The sequence below is a fragment of the Sesamum indicum genome, linkage group LG7, assembly GCF_026168435.1.
Source record: "Sesamum indicum cultivar Baizhima isolate 11 linkage group LG7, ASM2616843v1, whole genome shotgun sequence".
Lineage (NCBI taxonomy): Eukaryota > Viridiplantae > Streptophyta > Magnoliopsida > Lamiales > Pedaliaceae > Sesamum > Sesamum indicum.
The window spans coordinates 10,516,434-10,537,276 of NC_142663.1; the positions used below are offsets into that span (position 1 = coordinate 10,516,434).

The window sequence follows — 20,843 nt, forward strand, 5'->3', positions numbered from 1 at the left end:
GGACCGAGCCTGGCGATCCAAGCTAGTGAGCCGGCCCACTTAGGCCAATTTTTTTTATTTAACTAGTTGTAATGACGCGTTATCCCTATATACGTATAATAAATATTTTTTTTATATTATAAGAATGAATCAAATATATAAATTAACAAATAACATTTAAAAAAACCAAAAGAAAGAAAAAGGAAAAAAAATCAACTTAATGGTATTATTGACACAAGCAAAAAAAATTATAATTTGAAAAAAGTCTGATAGAGAAAATAAAAATGGGGTGAGAGAGAAAAAAATATATTATAATTATAAATTTAATAAAAATATAAAAATTTGTAAGAAAAAGAAACATGAACAACTTAGATGAGAGAGAAACAATAGAGTAGTAAATGAGAGAAAAAAAATCATAATTATGAGATAATAAAAAAATAAAATTACTATTACAACTAATTTTTTAAAAAATAAATTAAATAATAAATTTGGATATTAAAAAATTAAATAGAGATATGATTTTTTTTATAATAGTATAAAAATCTTTGAAAAAAATGAAAATATAAAGAATTTGAATATGGTTAAAAGTTACAACGTCGTGTCGCGCTTATCCCAAATAGGAGCACAAACGACCTACCAACTTACACAGTTCACTTCTCGATTTCCGCTTGTCTGTACAATTGTTCTCACTGCATAAGTATTATAATCCATAAACGAACAAGTATTCTTGGGATTTTCATTGTTGATCGCTGGTCACCTTCGTTATTGACGTCACAACAGACATCCGTATGAATGTGTTGTTTCTTATCTATAATCTAGCTCTCAAAGTTCAGTCAGAAGATGGGAATCAAGTTTCAATGGGTTTGCTTGGTATTGACTGTACAAGCGCTGATTGTTGCTGGAGAGTTTTTTAAGCCGTTCAATGTGAGCTACGATGGCAGAGCGATCATCATTGATGGAAAACGGCGGATGCTAATCTCCGGTGGAATTCACTACCCCAGAGCCACTCCTGAAGTAATTTTCGCAGCTATGTTATGTTGTTAATTAATTTGGTGAAGACCGAGCTTTTGTCTTGAACTGCGTATGCTGCAACTTTAGATTGCAACAGTAATTGTCTTTTGTGGCTTTTTCGAGCTATTTGGCCTTCTTTTGGAATAAGTTGCGACAGGTTTGACTTGTTCATGTGACTTTTGTGCTTTTGATTGTTCGAAATTGTGAGCGGAATGGAAAATATTTCTGGATATAGAGCAAATTCTTGATAATAAGGTATGGGGAATTGTCAACTAGTATTGCTTAGCTGAATTAACTTACTATTGTATTGATGAAATTCCACAGCCGAATTCCTGCATGTGCTCCATATTCATATAGTATTACAATTTTCTGGGCTTTTAAGTAGTTATCCTTCTTATTGATTTCCTTGGAGCCGTTCTTATTTCCTTGTATGATGTTTCTTTGATTAACCAAATTGCCCTGACTTTTGGGTAACAAAAAATTCGACTAAGCTGATTGGATGCAACATGTTTTGCTTCTTTGGAGGATCATAGTACCTATATTGGTGCCTTAAAGTAAGAAGCAAATTTCAATTTGAGAAACTTGAAATACTGTATCTTAGACTTCAGCAAATTGAAATATATCACATGAGATTATGTTAACAGCTTTTGTGCCCATCTTGGAACATCCGGTTTTGGCATCTGGATATAGCTTCACCAATTGTTCACTGTAGTAAATGACATTTTAAACTAATCAAAGAAAAGATAATGAGGTATTATGTACTTTCTATTTTATACATTGGTGCAGTGGTTGCTCATCATCTATCTCTTGAAAGAAAAGAGTTTTGTAAAAATAATTGAAGAATACAGACACAGCCTAAATGCTTATGAGTTTTTGGGCTTCAAAAATGATTCTAATTTTAGTGTAGATGCAATATAGAGCTCAATTTCTGGTTAGTAAAAGGAATCTGGAGTGATTTGTATAATATAAGCCATTTACCGTGCCTAAGAATTTCTTCTTCTAGTTAACTCTTCTCTTTTTGACATTGTTTGCTTGGATTTTCAAGTATTTAGAAGTCTAATCTTTTCTTCAACGTCATTACAATGACCTTGTCGTGTGTCAATAGCAAAATTTGTGGCTCAAGAAATGCAGAGAATATCATAGCGTATGAAGTACAAATTGTATTCATTGTATCTGTAGTGATATTCCATGTTATCCAGGAAAATTCTTTACTTGCAAAGAGCCAGACAAATGGCAGTCTCCTATTAGTCTATTTCTGTTTCCTAACGTATTTTCTTATCATTTGCATGAATAGGAGACTTCCTAAGAAAATGTATGGACTCTTTAAGTTCTTCCACTTATCTACTTGTTCGATGTTTTTTTCTCTGTGTCTGATGGTTCAACATGATGCCAGATGTGGTCCGATCTGATTTCTAAGAGCAAGGAAGGTGGAGTTGATGTCATTGAAACATATGTATTTTGGAATGGCCATGAGCCGGTAAGGGGACAGGTATGATTTCTACGCTAGGTTTTGTGACTTACTTCTACTTCCATTTATATTTTGTTTGTTGTTCTCTAATACACTAGTTGTCTGTCCAGTATAATTTTGAAGGACGATACAATATTGTGAAGTTTGTGAAGCAAGTGGGTTCCAGTGGACTTTATTTATTTCTTCGTATCGGTCCTTATGTATGCGCTGAGTGGAATTTCGGGTTGGATTCTCTTTCCCTTGCTTCTGGTTTAGTTTACCATGCCACTAATGTTATAGGGACTTTACATGTTTGAATTTGTCATAGATTCAGATGAATGGCGGAGCCACAAACTTGTCTTTTAGCTCTTTATCAAAATTTAATAATTATACTTCTTTCACATTCGTATAATCGATGTAGCAAAAGACCCCACTAAATTTCGTTCTCTTAATAACAAATTTATTCTGAAAATTAGGACTTACATTTATATAAATCATAAATTTCATAATCAATTTTTATATCTAAGCTTGTTATTTGTCATGAGAGTCTCTCAAATAAAGTAATATGAAAAAACTAATTTTTTTTTTCTTATAAATAAACAAGAATTACAAAACTAAAAACAGAACAAGATGGTCAAAAAATTAAAATACATACATTGAATATCAATAACATTAAACATAAAAACAATAAGAATTTTGGAGAGAAGTATAACCTGGTACGGAGAAAATCACAAGATGGAGTGAAACTTCTTTTTCTTTTGGCTAAGTGGACATTATGTGGGAGAGACATGAACAAAAAGTGGAGGGAGAGATGAAAGAAATTGCTTTTTTCACAAGATAATCTGTCCATTCCTTCATTATGAAGTCAAGAAAGCAAGTATCGTTTCTTATGCAATCACGAAGATGAAGTCCTCTACTAATAACAGTCCATCAACCAAAGACGAGCCCATGAAGGTGTCCTCTACTAATAATAGCCCATCTACCAAAGTCAAGTCCTGTAACATGATGTGCTAATAATTATAAAAGAAGTTAGAGGGCTAAGGCCGCATGGGCTTGACAGGGCTTGGCTAGGCCCGATTGAAATTGTTAACCAAGACTTCTTAATAGTTGTTTTTCGAGACTGCAAATGTATTGAATAGTTGAACATACCAGCTTGATTGTATATCTTGATTTGTATTCATGCTAGCAAACATTAATTTATTTGGGTCCTCTTTTCCTGACTTCAGCTTTCATATGATAATTTGTCTTTGATGCTTCATTCATCTAATGAAATGTTTCAATACTTATTGAAGCGTGGGTACTTGTAAACTGCTTCATGGTTTTAGTGAACAAATTAAGTTTACGAACTGTCACATGGCTGGATAATTTTGTTAAATGGTTTTTTTCGATTAGCCCAGTAAGCACAAATGTACAGGAATCTTAAATATATTAAAAGAATGTACTCAGCAGGTTTCATGAACATTTCAGTTATGAGTGAGATGTGAAAAAGATTAAATCTTATGTGTATTACGGGGAGCTTGACTCCTCAGTCTCAGGAAATGATTAAATCTTATGTTGAGTACAGGTAGCCTGACTAGGAGGTAAGTTGAGCTTTATCTCGAAGCGCCTGCCCCTCAGATTTAGAATGATGAGCATGTTTGTACTACATCTTTTTTCCTTGGTTGACTTGGCTTATGACACTTTGAACTTTTTGCACAAGTAAATAGCTCAGAGGCACTTAGTTCTGACTTTTGTCTTGGAAATTATAAATTGCAAAAAACTTCTTGTTATCTTTTTCATGCCTAAATCTGCCAACATCTTGCACATGGATCTTTTGCTTCTCACTTTTATTGGAATCTAGTTCACAACAACTTTTGTTTTGTGGTTTAAAAGTATTTTTCATATATTCCAACTTCCAGTCACCTAGTTACTGCTCTTTTTATGACTTCCACTCTATATACTTCTACCTCTCACTTGCATGATCTGCACGAATTTATATTTGCTTTTTAAACAGATGAAGTGTTTTTCTGATTGAACATGCTAAGTAATGTATTTTCTGTTACTTGACCTTGTGTTGTCTTATCATTGGTAGGGGCTTTCCTGTTTGGCTTCGTGATATACCTGGTATTGAATTTCGAACAGACAACATTCCCTTCAAGGTATTACAAGAAAACCGTGTTGATGTTTAGTCCAACTACTACGTCGGAATGTGATAATTCTTATGGTGTTGCTGTGATTCTCAATACATATAGTTGTTGTTTGTTGATTCTTTAGTTTAGAGTAACCTTTTTCTTCTACCAGGATAAGTTGATTGAACAACTTAAGTAAAGTTGCATCTATGTGGGCTTTCAATGATACTGAATAGGACAGGCTTGGCAAATGTACAAATGGATACTTGGCTTGGGCACTGCAAAATCAAGGAAATCCACTTATAAATATTCTCATCTATAAATAATAATGCCTGCATTTGGAAACAAGGAGATGACACCAGAATCTTTAGCTACTCATCTTCAAGAAAATGTACTTCTACACTGTTGGTCATCTTCAGCATTTCGTTCATCCACAAGTGGCTCCTCACTAAGATTTGAATTTTGAGAATTCAAACAAATACCATGCCTTTTCTTACCTCTTCTGGTTTTCCTGCAACTCCCCTTCTGTCATGGTCTTTGAGTACCTTAAACCAAATGGTTGTCCTATTCCCTGATCTCTATGTTCTAGGGGCCATCAAAGGGAAGCTTCCTTCTGCTGGAATTTTGTCCTGAAGTGAGCAACAAAACATCTCATTCCCCTTGGGTCCCCCAAGAGGCTGTTTAACTTCCTACGTCATCTTTACCAGCATGACACCCTATTTATTTATTGGATCCTTGTTCATTCTGATCAAACTGGTCCATTTTTACCAATTCCTATACAAAATATGTATCCCTCCACATTTGAACTTCTTCTGACATTACGCTGTACTCTGCTGAATTTTCCTTTTTCTATAAATTACTGTTTCAGAAAACTCCTAGTCCAAGAATGGAATGATGCAGTACTTTTCCATCTTTGCCTTCTGGATAAATCTGGACTGTAGGTCTGCAAACATTTGATTCATTCTTCTTAACTCTTGTACATGTCCATAGTTACAACGTTGTCTATGATTCTGTATCATATCTAGGGGTGGTACATGAGTCGAGCTGGCTCGATTTTAAGCTCGACTCCGGCTTGAGCTCGAGTTCGTTCTTGCCAGTTTGTTTTCCATTATTTTTTATATTTTTTTATTTTTAAAATTTTTATATATTTAACTCCATATTCAATACTATATCAACTTTATATTCAAAATTAGCCACATATTATAATTACTAATCAATATCATATATTTTAATTTTAGATAATAATACACTATGGTACTTTTATTTATATATTTAATCTTTATACAAAAACAAGCTTAATAAACAATTAGTAAGTTTCAATATTTTTTTGTAAATAATTATTTAGTATGATTCGTATAAGTTTTATATTAGATTTGAATATGCATTTCTAATCTCTTATATTTTTTTAAACTAACAAGTCCTAACCATTAACTTATTATTTTTTATCGATTTGTGAGTATATATTTATATCAAGATACATAGTATCCAACTTATTACTTATAAACTTATGTCAAGATTTGGTGATTCTCATGGATTAATCTAGAAACAATAATGATTCCTCGCGGTGAACATCTAAACAAGTTCTTTCATGGAAGCTGAAAGATAATTTTCAGATATTTATTTCCTTAAACTTTTTGAGTTTCACCAGTAAGGTAGTACTATGGATATGGGTTCTGTTGGATGGATTTGTTGGTCACCTGCAGGTTTCATTTTCATGTTACTCAAATGTTCATATGAATGTATATGGTATAGCAGTTAACTTGTTAAAGAAAAACTTTTTAATTCCTAGACTTCTTCTAGGTCCTTATATGTGGTGTATGTATGTGTAGGTATATATACATAACCATTGCTCCTATCACATGCTCTTTGTTTTTTAAATTCTTTTGGCAAGCACATTCAGTTGGGCTTTGGTTGACCAACTTTATCATACTTTTATGTTATTTAATACGACTTTCAGTTTGCTAATGTTTAATTGCAAGGTGAGTGTTGCTTTTAGTCAAACAGAAAATACCTTTGTATATGGTACCTAATTTTGGCTATAAGCACAATCATGATCTTATTTTCTCCAGGAAGAAATGCAGCGGTTTGTCAAAAAGATAGTGGCTTTGATGCGAGAGGAGTCACTCTTCTCTTGGCAAGGTGGCCCAATTATTATGTTGCAGGTCAAATCATTACTTTCAACACTACCTTTTCTTGGAAGGGGGAAACAATCACTAGCACTAGAGTAGTCAATAAGCTTTCTTAGTTTCTTATATTAATAAGTACAAAATTTTACATATCCATCTTTCTTCCATTCTCCCTCCATCTCTCTCTCTCTCTATATATATATATATGCCAATGTGATCATCTACCTGTGTTATTGTGAGTGTCAAATGATGCAATTTGGTAAAATTAAAAATTTGGCAGCTTCTAGTACAGTAGTAGAAGTATATGTCATTCTGTTTGTTGACTTTTGTCATCAGTTTCTCGAGAGATTATGAAAAGTAGGATTCTTGTGCTTGATATGCTGCTTTATTTCTCTGTGACCCACAAACACTGATATTGTTTGTTGGCCTTTTTGTTTTTACAATACACAAAGTTTTTAATTGTGTTTTCTACTGAACTAACCTGTAAATGACTACAACTTTTGTTTTGCAGATTGAAAATGAATATGGAAATATCGAAAGCTCTTATGGCCCTAAAGGAAAAGCCTATATGAGATGGGCAGCCAAAATGGCAGTTGGGCTTGATGCTGGTGTTCCATGGGTTATGTGTAAGCAAACTGATGCACCAGAGTACATAGTAAATTCATGATTCCTTGCACAATTTACATTTAATTGGCTTTTGACGTGTGATACATATATATATATACAGTTGCTAGGCGAGAATGCAATGCTACTGTACCAATCAGATGGTTGCTAGGTGTTGAGAGATAAATTGTAACTTTTCTGTTTCATGTTCTAATGTGGCCATCCTTCTTAGTCAGTTTTTTATTTGTGCTGTCAGATAGACACCTGTAATGGGTACTACTGTGATGGTTTCAAGCCAAATTCCAAAAAGAAGCCAATAGTTTGGACTGAGCACTGGGATGGATGGTATGATGCCTCCCTCCGATTTTGCAATACAAGATAAGATGATTGATACCTTTTATTTCTGCAGTGCGTGTCGTGTGGGCGGTTTTTAAATTGTCTGGCTATATGTACTTTTCTAGATGTGTACAGACAATTGAAGAAAACAGTAAGTAAAGTACGCGAAAGTTTACCTTGTGCTTAGTGAAACAGGTCATCTAGAGCAGAACTGCATACTTTCTCACTTTACATGAGGGGTTGCAATGGTCCGGACTGTATAGTCATGACTCAGCTTAGTTCAACTGAAGAGTTTTCTTCCGACATCTTGTTTTGCTCTTTGGGTTTTACATTTGCTTTATACTAATTCTGGAGAAGTCGTGTAAGTCTCCTTGGAGAATCCTATTTGGTCATTCTTGAAGAAACTTTGAGAAATGAAGAAAAATGTTAATTTTATAACACTAATAACAAATTTATTATTCCAATGCTCCTATCATCATGGAAAGTGTTATGCCAAATAGTGGATTTATTGGGTATGGACCTCGATCAAGTATCAGTTTTTTTATCCACTATCGCCTTTTGCATTATCGAAGTTTATTTCCACATTTATTCTTAAGGGTAAATTACAACAACTTGCCCTAACGTTTGTCATAATTACAAATACCCCATCATTGTTTGAAAAACTACAAATACCTCCCTAATGTTTGAAGAAATTATGTAATCCTTGGATGGAAGTATGAAATTGTCAACTTTGCCCTTACTGTATTTTTTTATTTTTCTTAAAAAAAATTAAAAACTTATAAAAGAATCGAACAAGGTGGATGAAAAAATTTTAAAAATTATAAAAGACTATCCACTTAGTCCAAAAAAAAAATATAGAAAAATTTGAAAAATAAATAAAGTTATAACTTTTAATCCACAAGGTCATTTTAGTCAGTTCACCATAAAATGGATGGAAACCTAACTGATTGGGCTAATTATTAGACGACTGTTATATCAGGGGGTATTAGTAATTTTTCAAACAACGAGGGAGTATTTGTAATTATGCGAAATCTCATGGGAAGGTCGTTGCAATTTACCGTATTCTTAACTTATCTTGACAGACACAAAAATATGGGAATTGTGTAAAAATTATGTTTTTTTAATATTGTGTGTTCACTTTGGCAATTAGCAGCCTGTGGATGTGATATTTCTCACAGTTTATATCCTGATCTGCTTTTTAGCAACCCAGCATTATATCGTAATATCATTGTTGCTCTAACAGAGACTAAAAAAGAGAGAACTGGCAACTGAACTGGACTGTAGGTGTCCTTTTTTTTTTTTCTTTCCTCACTTGAACCATAAAACAAACATGCTGAATCTTAGGTTGAAAGAATATATTTGTTGAAAGCTATCTGTTTTGAGTTACAATTAAGAGCTTGTCCTTGAATAGCAAAATGTGAAACTTGAGATTTATGTCCTCTGCTTTACCTTATTTCAAGGTATACAAATTGGGGTGATAGAGTTCCTCATCGTCCTACTGAAGATATTGCATTTGCAGTTGCACGCTTTTTCCAGCGTGGAGGTAGCTTTCAGAATTATTATATGGTATGTTAGATACATAAAAAATGGCCTGAGGCTGTAGTCTTAATGCTGCATGTTCCGATATGTAATCCATCTAGCGATGCTAGAACCATAACCCATGGGAATGCTCAAGTTTCATATTACTCTTATTAGGAATAGAACGAAAATTTATACTCTAAAACTTCTGTAGCATGCCATGTTTCTCTTCAAGAAGTTCATTTGCAGCTCATAAAATGCTAGTTTGCATTCCTTGTGTTTCCATATCATATCAAATCATTATGGATACCTCTAAAGCACTTGTTTATATTTTGACAAGATTGTTTCTGCTTACTGTATCACATTAAATTGAGTTATGAACTAATTTTGCCGGTAATGTGGTTGTAGTACTTTGGTGGAACAAACTTCGGCCGAACTGCAGGAGGCCCAAATATCATCACTAGCTATGATTATGATGCACCGATTGATGAATATGGTAGGTTTTACAATGTCAAACTCTTGTCTTGCAAGTGAAAAAAGTTTTCTTCTTCCCTCAAAAAGACCATTCAGCATCAATGTAATAAATGTCTTGCATATATTTTGCTTTTTGCTTAATAGTTTCATGGCCTCTTTAGGACTTCTGAGACAGCCTAAGTGGGGACATTTGAAAGATCTTCATGCTGCTATCAAGCTTTGCGAGCCTGCTCTTGTTGCTGTTAATTCGCCTCATTATATCAAATTAGGACCACAACAGGAGGTCTGTGTGAATTTTAAAATCATTGACGAGAGTAGTTTGTTACACACAAAATTCTCCTTTAAATTATATATATAAATTGCAATAACTTCTTATTTGTTCATTTGAAGTATGTAGAATTAATTACAAATTTCTTTAATTCCCTTTCATAAATCTACTTACTGGATTCAAAGGCCATTACTCAAATTTGTTGGAAATACAACATTTTGACCATGAGATTGTTCTGTGGTTTGTTCAGCCTATTTCATCCTTTATTGTTTTATTTTCATCTTGTTTTATATCTTCCATAGCAAACATGCTTGCTTTCTCATGTTACTTGTTTGCTCTTTTCTTAAGTAATTTGATAGAATGTCAAATTGGATCCTGTGCTTCTGGTTTGGCCAACTAGGAGAGACGAAAATTTATTTGAAAGTGAATCAACTAGAATCTTTCCACTATTAGAAATTGCTAGTCATAATCCTTTCTGAATTTACAAACTATTAAGAACGTTAGTCTTGATGAATTACTTAGAAGCTAAATCTGAGTATATGGCATAAACTGGTCAATATATTTATGTTTTTCCCTTCAATTAATGGTCAGGATGTCAGAGATTGATTTCTTTGCTTCTTTTGGTACTGTTTGGTCTTTTGTAAACTGAATGGACTAATGGCTGACCTACTTGCACTACAGAAGCATGTTAGGAAAATAAGAAATAAACTTCCAGTGGATATATCTATGTAACTTTACATCTTGAGAAGCTCCATTGGCCTACCTAATATTTCTCCCTGTTTATTTGTAGCTTAACCTCCATTTCTGGTCTTATATACTGTTTCAAGACAAAAATATTGGAGATTAAACTAATTAATGAACTTCTCCTTTTCCCAAAGTTATGAAAAATACCTGTATTTCCTAACCTATTCATACACTTCAGTTAAAGAGAACAAAAGCAGCCTGTAGGTACTTATATGGTTCTTATATGATATATTCAGGCACACGTCTACAGTTATAATGGAAGCAAGTGCTCAGCATTTCTGGCTAATATTGATGAGCACAACTCTGCAACTGTAAAATTCCGTAATCAAGCATACATTTTACCTCCATGGTCAGTGAGTATATTGCCAGATTGCAGAACCACTGCCTTTAATACTGCTAAGGTATAACATTCTTTCATGTTGGAGAACTTACATTTGATGAATAGATAATTAATGTTTCCAACTTGACATAAATCTGGAGTAACTTTGCTGCATGCCAGTATAGTTCTTCCTATACTTTAAGCCTGTCAGGAATATATTGTCTTCTGTATAAAATCAAATAGGAGGGCCGAAAACACTACCTATCACTGGATATCTTATATATAAGTTTGCTATTTTTATTATTTTTATTCTGTTATTTATGCGGCTTTGCTTCAGACTTGTCTAATTTCCTACGAATTTATAGGCAACAAGTTTGTCAATGTATATTTCCTCTACTTTGAAAGGTCAATGTTTTATAAAAATTGAACATTATTTGTTGCTAATTTGTTTTTTGTTTTTGGAAATAACCCATTTTCACCGGGTAGAGGGCTCAACTGCCTGTTATTAACCACCTGAAAATAACTTTATGAGCAAGGAAATTTAGACTAAGCACATGGTAGTTCCCGGACAGATGAAATAAACAGTAAAGCTGGTGCTTATCGGAAGTGGATGTTAGTTCTGGTGTGGGTTAAAATAGAGTTACGAAATCATTGTCTTACTTTTTATTTACTATGGTTTTATGTCAATCATTTTACACTAAAGGTTGGTGATTACAACATCCATGAAAGTTTGAGCTTCTAATTTTGATGTTTGGAACAGATTGGGGTGCAGACTTCAATTAAAACAACTGGATTGGATGTTGCTTCTTATTCGAATGATCCTGCACCTTTGAAATTGATGGCACCGTACGAGGTTGACTATATTTCGAAAACCTGGAAGTTTCTTAGAGAGCCAATTGGTGCGTGGAGTGACAGCAACTTCACATACCAAGGTATTCTGGAGCATTTGAATGTGACAAAGGACCATTCAGATTATTTATGGTATTCAACCAGGTATTATGTGATCTTATTGAACTGATTACACAGTGATGCTTTGCAAAATAAAATACCTATAATGCTCTGTTTAAAACTTATCCCAAATGAATTAATTTGGAAAGGATCTGATGCTGTTTACTTCAAAGTTCTTTGTACTTCAGCTTTCTGCAAAAAAATTATAATGCTTCTTTATAAGGGAAGGACAACTAGAAACTCCATGCCATTGTCCTAGTTTCTCTGTAGATATCTGATGCCCTCCATAACATGTAGCCTTTTCATTGGGTATATGGGTGTATTAAGTATTAATGCCATATATATGCCAAGAAGCCTGTGTGCTTGTGCTTGACTAATTATAGCAAGTTCATGCTCTCCTTTTAAGCTTGGTTCATTCAGCTATGAAGTAATTGATGTGTTCATTAACCAAGGTTCATTACCTCTGCTGGGAAATAAACACATGAAGCACGAATATCGTGTGTAATTTTCTGGAATGAATATTCTTATTCTCATTCAACACCCAGTACAGTATATACAAGGAGGTATAAGGAGGATAGATAGTTGGTCCTCAAGAACAGGAAATTAGAATCCTATAACAGGAAACTAACTGTAAAAAATTGCTAAAAAGAAACCCCTAATAATCTGCTATACAGCGATCCTCTATAGCTAATATACTTCCTACATGTATATTTCTACACACCACCTGAAGCTGGGCAGCATATGCTCATCATGCCTAGCTTGGAACACAAATCATGGAAGTTAGGATTATAGAGAGCTTTGGTAAGGATGCCTGTTGATGCTGAGTAGGAATGTGGTTTAGTGTGATAATCTTCTTCTCAACCTTTTCAATGATGAAGTGCATATCAATCTGAACATGTTTGGTCCTATCACGATGGATAGGATTCTTAGCGATAGCTATAGGAGACTATCACTCTTCATATTTATAGGACCATAAGTTTTCACTCTGAGCTCTTCTAGTCAACCTTTGCATCCACATTAGCTCATATATTCCACGTGCTAGCCTGAACTCAACTTTTGCACTACTCTGGGCCACAACTGGTTGTTTCCTGCTATGCTAGATCACTAGGTTTCCCCACACAAAACAGCAAGACCTTGAAGTAGATCTTCTGTCAGTGATCAATCTAGCCCAATCGGCATCTATAAATACATGAACAGACCTGGTAGTCATTTAGTCCTTTGCTAGTATCACTTTTGAGATATCGAATGATTTTATATACTACTCTGTGCTCTTGAGAAGGATTTTTCATGAATTGACTAACCAAGCTAAAAGAAAACCCAATATTAGGAGACTTATGAGCTAGATGTATAAGTTTTTCCACAAGCCCGTCGTACCTCCCTCTGTCCACATCAGTACCACCTGTCGAGTCCCAAACCTAACATTTGGAACCACTAGAGTGTTTATTAGTCTGCATCCTGCCACACTAATTTCGTTAAGAAGATCTAACACATACTTCCATTGCAACATCGGAATACCTTTGCTTGATCTTGCAATACCTAGAAACTACTTCCAATGATCCAAACCCTCGAATTCTTGGGATAGCAGTTGCTTTAGATGATTAATTTATTCCTTGTAATTTCCTGTTAGAACTTTAGAGAAGGAAAGAAGATGCTGTGTCAATTATTGACTCTTTCATCTCTAATGTATAGAGATAGAATTAAGTGATAACTACAACTAAGTTATAACTACCGAAAATAACTATCCAAACGGAATAAAGAAAGATATGTACAAATCCAAAACAGATATTTGAACACTCCCCTCAAGGTGGAGCACATATATTAATCATATATGGCTTGTTACACAAAATATTAAAGTGCCTTGCTCGAAAGCCTTGGAAAATATGTCCGCTCTTGGCTCTCAAGGAGTAAAGAAACTGCAGATTTTCTAACTCATGACAGCCTTACAAAAATAATGACAGCAATCTAATATGCTTCGTCCTCATGGAACACTCATGGAAAATAAGATTGCTGGCAATACGAATGGATGCTTGATTGTGTGGTGTTCAAATTTGCCATAGATGATCCTATCAACATGTGGTGCGAGAACTAGGCTGCTATAAGCATTGATAAGAACCCCCTTTCCATAACAGAACAAAACACGTGGAAATTGATTGGCACTTCATCAAAGAAGGATCTCCTACCTATCCACTGACCTACGGATTGCAGAGGCTCTACCTAAAATAAAGTTTGAAGAGATGAGATCGAAGGTTGGTTCTTGAGGGGGAGTGTTGAATCTTTTAATTGATTTGTTTTGTAGTTAACTGTAATATTTATCTAGATTCAGTTTGTCTGTTTCCTTGTTTTATCTGTTCCTATTAGGCAAGTGTATTCCTTTTTTCCTAGGATTTTTTTTTCTTTTCTTATTTTTGCAAACTTTGTGATTGTTTGTTGAATGTTTTCAGCCCCTCTGTAGTGTATATATATTCAGGGTCTTCTTCTGAATTGAATTTTCATTCCAAAATTTCTGCAATATACAAGGAGGATTAATAGGGGGTCCTCTACTACAGTAAACTAAAATCCTTAAAATAGGAAACTAACTATAAAAAAAAAATGCTAATGAAACCCCTAACAATCTACTATATAACGAACCTACAGCTAATATACACCTAATTTCCTGCATATATATATTTCTATTTTGTGTTAGGCTCGTCCAGTATATTAAGAATCTTGAGCAGCTTAAAGTGCTTGGTTCAATCTCGCTCATTCATGGTCCTATACAGGACTTGTTTTACATCCTTTATTTTCATATCTTACATTTAAACTATATATTTGTATTGCCCTGATATTATTGTGAAGTCAATTGTTGAATATCTTTTGGCATCTGTTGGTAGTTATTTGTTTGTTTGTATTGATGCTCATAAATCTTTGGTATGCAGAATATACATTTCTGATGAGGACATCTCATATTGGGAAGAGAATCAAGCTAGTCCTGTGCTTACCATTGACAGCATGCGGGATTTCGTGTGTATATTTGTCAATGGCCAATTCAAAGGTCTATTCTCTCTCTCTGAGTATATTTACATGTACATGTATGTGTACATATATATATATATATATATATATATCAATACCTATGCATGCATGTATGTGTGTATTTGTGTACATGTATATATTCTGTGCATACAAATGTGACACTCCGAAGGGAGGTTTAAACTATTCAATTTTCTCAACTAGTGCCTCCATTGCTTAATATGCCTAAGCCCATGTTCACAAGCAGAAACCAACATAGGCATGATGGATTAGCCACATTTACTCCCACAACTGTTGTGGGATCTGGTGTTTCAGTCTTGATTGTTCCCTCAAATACTACAAGGATTTACAGTTGAATTTACGGCTGGGAGCACATCCAACGGTTCCAGACCATCACTGTATAGCAACTCTTTATATTTCTATATTCTTAAATGCCCAGACAAGGAGAGCTGCTTTTATGTCATTTCTGAAGACCACACGGACAATCTTGGCTAGATTGTCTAGTTAACATAGTTGGCTTTAGAGGACAAGTTCAAAGTGCTCGTATTTTCATGCTTTTAAGTAAAGGCTATCAATCCAAACAATTAACAAACAATCCTTCCATAATAATTTGGGAAAGTGTTGCCTGCTATCAGTTTCGTGATTATCATTCAAAGAAGCAATTGTCATTTGATTACATTTACTTGAGCTAGTCATTGCCGAAAAATAGAGTTGTGTTCTTACAGATATATCTAAAAAGATGTTTTGTTCTTCAAATAATCTGCGACATTAGATATAGGGAACCAGCTTATCTGCTCCCTCCATGATAACAACCATATATTATGCTTAGCTTTTATCTCAATTCTTCTTGCTTCCCCGTTCTTTCATGGTCATATTTCGGTTCATTATTGCTAACATCAATTTTCCTTTGGCATACATTGGGTTTGTTTGAATTGAAGGTAGTGCAAAAGGAAAATGGATAAAGGTAGTTGAGCCTGTTGACCTCATACAAGGGCATAATGACATAACACTGTTATCTCAAACAGTGGGCTTGCAGGTAATCTACTTGGTACTCTTTTTCTGTGGTTAATTGTCATCCTGTCTAATAGTGTATATTAATGCTAAATAGAAAATTTATTTGAACCATCATTTTTCAGTTTTTTCTTTTCTGAAGCTACATACTCTAGAAGATCTATGATGAAAAGATTCCTAGGAAAAATATTCATGAGTGGAACTAACCAGGGCAAAGTTACTAAGATATAGCGTTTTGTGCAAAATTGTATTCCATTTTTCTTAATTATGCTGATTAGTAATATGCATTTTGCTTTCAAAAGTTTGGCTGCTAATATCTTTTGCATGATCTACAATTCTAATAAATATACGTCACTTATCTTCTCTTGCTTTAGAACTATGGTGCCTTTCTGGAGAAGGATGGGGCAGGTTTCAGGGGTCAAATAATTCTTAAAGGGTTTAAAAATGGAGATCGTAAGCTCACAGAAACCATGTGGACCTACCAGGTAAAATTCAATTTACTCCTTGATTTATGCTGCATGAGTTGTTATTTAACAAATAAAACAAATCTTGTGATTTCAATGACTATTTCTCAAAGTGATGTAGAACTTTGCACTTTGGTATCACCTTTTGGGTTGATATAACTCAATTTTTTTTTCTCAATGTGGAAAACTGATGATTGATATGAATTCAAACCAGCTAAACCTGATTCCGTCAGTCAGATTTTGGATTTGTAAAATCATGAAGATTTAGTAGGAAACCTTTTGTTCATTATGTCAAACACAGACATCATAATTGCGTAGAGAATTCTTCTTCTACGGTCACAACATAAGGTCCCATTAACCAAGGACAATCACTGGAAACATGATCCTAAACTGAACCAACTAAACTCAAAGAAGACTTATCCATTCATCCTATTAAACAACCACCTAATTTAAAGGCTTAAGCTGTTAGGAGAATAATTTAATATTAATATTAATATCTGAAACACGCCATCTCACCTGCAAACCGTGCACGTGCAACCGTTCTTTTTACAAATGGGTGGCAATTCAATAGAATTAGATAGAAATGAGATCGTTTCGAGAGAACTTGTGCTTGCAAATGGAGTAAGTACTCCTCGTTTAATGCATTTGAATTTACCTTGTATAGAGACTATAAATTTTTGATATTAATAAATGGTTAGGGTCCACGCCAAACCCCCTGCCTAAACACATGCAACTTTAACAAAAAAAAAGAAAAAATGTGTGGCAATGGGGATTTGAACCCAAGATCTCTTGTTTGATTGGTCGGCTCTAATACCATATTAAATTACCACCTCATTTAAAAGTTTAAGTTATTAGAATTTTAGAGAGGATAAATTAACACATCCAATTAAATCTCTTCTTTACATGGCTATAAGCAAATGAAACAATGATGTTAACTAAAGTCTTGCAATTTCATTGTAGGTAGGGCTTAAGGGAGAGTCCTTAAAAATATACTCCATTGATGAAAATGAAAGTACAGAGTGGACTGATTTGCCAACTGATGCAACTGTGACGAGATTTTCCTGGTACAAGGTAATGACCTATGAATAGCACATCCTGTCTTCACAATTTATCAACATCACATTTATTTTATTTTACTGTGAGAAAAGATTGACATGGAATATTAAATTACAATACAAAAGGATTTGTCTATTAATAAACTAAAGTTATTATTCAGAATTCTCTTGTTTTAACTTTTCAAAAGCACTTTTACTCTTTTGATGATAATTTATTTGCAACTTACACTTTTTTTTCTTTAATATGTATTGCTATTTTAATGAAGTTTTGGCTTACTATTTCCATATTATTCATATGCAGTTCATTTAAAATTTTACCATCAAATGTTATCATATATGTCTTAGTAAATTAAAATTTTCTCAAAAAGAAATATTTAAACTCTCCTCTAACAAGTTAATTATATTGAAATATTGTTTGCCTTTTCTGTTTTATTTTAGTCTGAACTGTTCATTCTAAGATTATTTCTAATTAGTTTAAAAAGGAACTATGAGCACTAAATAGTTTTCTTTTCTTATAGATCTTTATTTTTTTAATAATTACTTCTCATTATTATTACTTAAATAAGGGCATTTTTGGTATTTATACTTTTGAAGAAAATTAGTATTCACTTTTGGTGTATTTGCTGCTGTTTTCGTGTTTCCAGTAACATCTGTTTTTAAGACTTTCTCAACTTTCTACTTGTTCGTGGTTCCACTTTACCATCCAGACATATTTTGATGCCCCTGGTGGATTAGATCCCGTTGCCCTTGATTTGAGCAGTATGGGAAAAGGCCAGGTGTGGGTAAATGGCCACCACATCGGACGGTATTGGACTTTAGATGCCCCTAAAGATGGATGTCAGACTTGTGATTATCGCGGAGCTTATGATTCTGATAAGTGTGTAACAAACTGTGGGCGTCCTACTCAATCTTGGTATTATTCTGCACATTCAATTTTTCATGTTTTTTTATGTGTGTGATTGGAGTATAACTTATTATATGGTACTTATCCCTGTAGTTTGTTTGCAGCCCATGAATCTAACTGCATTTAGATCGATTAAAGTTTCAGCTTTTTAATTCACAGAAGCTGTCCATAGTGATTGTAACCTGTAAATTTCTGATGCATATCCAGGTACCATATCCCAAGATCATGGTTACAAGCATCGGATAATCTGCTTGTTGTGTTTGAGGAGACAGAAAAAACCCCATTGGAGATCTCCATCAAATCACATTACACAGAAACCATTTGCGCTGAAGTATCAGAGAATTATTATCCTCCCCTGCATGCCTGGTCGCTACCAAAGACCAGCAATGGAACAATTTCACTGAATCACACTGTACCTGAAATACACTTGAGGTGTGATGCCGGAAACACAATCTCCTCTGTTAAGTTTGCAAGCTATGGAACTCCACAAGGCAGCTGCCAGAATTTTTCAAGAGGCAATTGCCACTCACCCAATTCATTTTCTGTGGTCTCTCAGGTAAGCATGATCTTTTATTTAATAATTTATGGTTCACAAACAGCATATAAGCAGTGTCTTTAGTGTCAAACAGATGTGCTCTGGGGAATTTATAGTCAGATCCCACTGTGCCAAGAAGAAAATGCTTGGAATCATATCTAGAGTTGAAATTTAGAAAATGTTTTTGAAATATTTTGACAAGATTCCCTTTAGAAATGTATAGAAATGAAAATGTGTTTGGGTGATTGGGTTGAAATTTGATCATTTTAAAATTGGCAGATTGATATAATATTCCATTTTGATAAAACATGTCTGATTTACTTGTTATCAAATGCAAAACAAAGAGTAGTTTCTTAATATTTGGTATGCTTCTTAAAAAGTAGGGTGTAGACTTGGAACATAATAGGGTTAAAAGTAGGATGGGGGGTTTGTCTTACAAAATCATTTGCTTAAAATAGATCTAAACAACACGCCTTCTTCCCCAATATAAATCCATTTTGGATAAATTATACTAGACTAAAGTGTTAGCTTTCTGGAGGCGCCCAGTGCCAGTATTAAGTTGATTGCTCAGTGTCTTTCTGCGGAATTTATTACCAGTCATCTCTTGAAGAAGGTTGAGATGGCTATGTCAGGGCTTTGACAACACACTCTCCAGTTGATCTGTTTGCTAAATTAAAGTTGTTCAGTCTCCTACTGAAAAATGGTTTTGCCGGATGATTTAAGGTTATTTACCTTATGTGCAGGCTTGTATGGGAAGACAAAGTTGTTCCATCAGTATATCTAATGCTGTATTTGGAGGAGACCCGTGTCATGGTGTTGTTAAGACTTTATCCGTTGAAATGAGATGCTCGTCATCGTCGTCCACCAGCTCGTCACTAATGCTATGATGGCTAGCTCAAAACGTGTTTTAACCTGATGGCTTAGCATTGCTGTAGTGCTTCCACCATATTTCCTGGCGGCTACGACATATTCTTTAACTGTGTACAGTGACAAGATGAATATTATCTAATAAAGGCAAATACTGCCGAGACAATGGTCCAGTGGTTATGTGAATATTACCAACTGAAACTTCACTTAAATCTCTTCTTCATATTATCTACTCTGTGTAGTTTAACCTCAAGATTTAAACTTAGGGTAAATTATAATTATCTTTGTTACGGGTTGGTATCGTTACGAATATTTTCTCATTATTTAAAAATTATGAATACTTACCTCAAATTAAAAATAATTGTGTAGCCCATAGATGTTGATGGAAATATTATTATTTTACCCTTGTTGAATTTTTTTAAAAAATAAAAAATATAAACAGAATTGAAGGTAGATAAAATAAATAATTTAGAGGGAACACTAACTCATAAAACTGTTTTAGAAAATTGTAATATATATAAATTATAATTTGTAATTTAAAAGAGCATTTTGGTTAGTTCACAAATAAAATTGGATGAAAATCTAACAGAATAACCTAGTTGTTAAACGGATATTAAAATTAGGAGTGTATTTGTAACTTTTTAAATAATAAGAAATATTTATAATTATGCCAAATTTTAGAAAAAGTGATTGCAATTTAGAAAAAATTGGGGGGGGGGCGGGGGGCGGGGCATTTTGTATAACTACAATATAATATAAATACAAGTCTTTTTTTCTTCCTACCCTTTCTTTCCTCCCAGTGAAGCTTTATATAGTGGTTGGTCCCTCAGTGTAGCATGATGAGGGGTTTGAATTGTGTTATATTGGCTTCTTAAATTTGGTCCTCTGGACTCCTTTTTGGGCTTTGTTCATTTAAATCATTCTGCTAGTAACTAATGTATTTGAATATAAACAACTATTTGAGTTTCGTACATAATCCCCTTGATCCTAAACCGCTTTTTAGGTTTCAAACATTAGAAAAAATCAAACTACTTACCATATCATCCTTAATAACTTAATAATGGAACGTACGATTTAATTACAATTATATAGTATACCATTTTTGAGAATGTCAATA

General features: G+C 33.9%; 1 protein-coding gene across 3 annotated transcripts; it reads left to right on the forward strand.

Moving 5' to 3' along the window:
- Window positions 1-577: 577 nt before the first annotated feature.
- BGAL9 (beta galactosidase 9) lies at window positions 578-19,954 on the forward strand. Of its 3 annotated transcripts, none has more exons than XM_088882563.1 (19): window positions 580-993; window positions 2,384-2,479; window positions 2,569-2,681; window positions 4,509-4,575; window positions 6,615-6,707; window positions 7,183-7,326; window positions 7,531-7,619; window positions 9,071-9,176; window positions 9,537-9,624; window positions 9,764-9,885; window positions 10,851-11,015; window positions 11,694-11,926; window positions 14,797-14,912; window positions 15,829-15,926; window positions 16,276-16,386; window positions 17,326-17,436; window positions 18,128-18,333; window positions 18,532-18,880; window positions 19,603-19,954. In XM_088882563.1, the coding sequence occupies exons 1-19, from the start codon at window positions 820-822 to the stop codon at window positions 19,744-19,746; spliced, it is 2,625 nt and encodes an 874-aa protein (XP_088738689.1). In that variant the 5' UTR covers window positions 580-819; the 3' UTR covers window positions 19,747-19,954. The 3 variants fall into 3 exon arrangements, with proteins under 3 accessions (XP_088738691.1, XP_088738689.1, XP_088738690.1); XM_088882564.1 differs by lacking the exon at window positions 580-993 and adding an exon at window positions 1,049-1,245; XM_088882565.1 differs by lacking the exons at window positions 18,532-18,880; window positions 19,603-19,954 and having other exon boundaries at window positions 578-993; window positions 18,065-18,191.
- The last annotated feature ends 889 nt before the right edge of the window (window positions 19,955-20,843 follow it).

Bases quoted from the DNA above. Each gene is read 5' to 3' on its own strand.
- BGAL9 (XM_088882563.1), top strand. From the start codon at position 820: ATGGGAATCAAGTTTCAATGGGTTTGCTTGGTATTGACTGTACAAGCG. The intron at 7,620-9,070 runs GTATGATGCCTC...CCTTATTTCAAG, and splicing joins ACTGAGCACTGGGATGGATG to GTATACAAATTGGGGTGATA. The intron at 9,886-10,850 runs GTCTGTGTGAAT...TGATATATTCAG, and splicing joins AATTAGGACCACAACAGGAG to GCACACGTCTACAGTTATAA.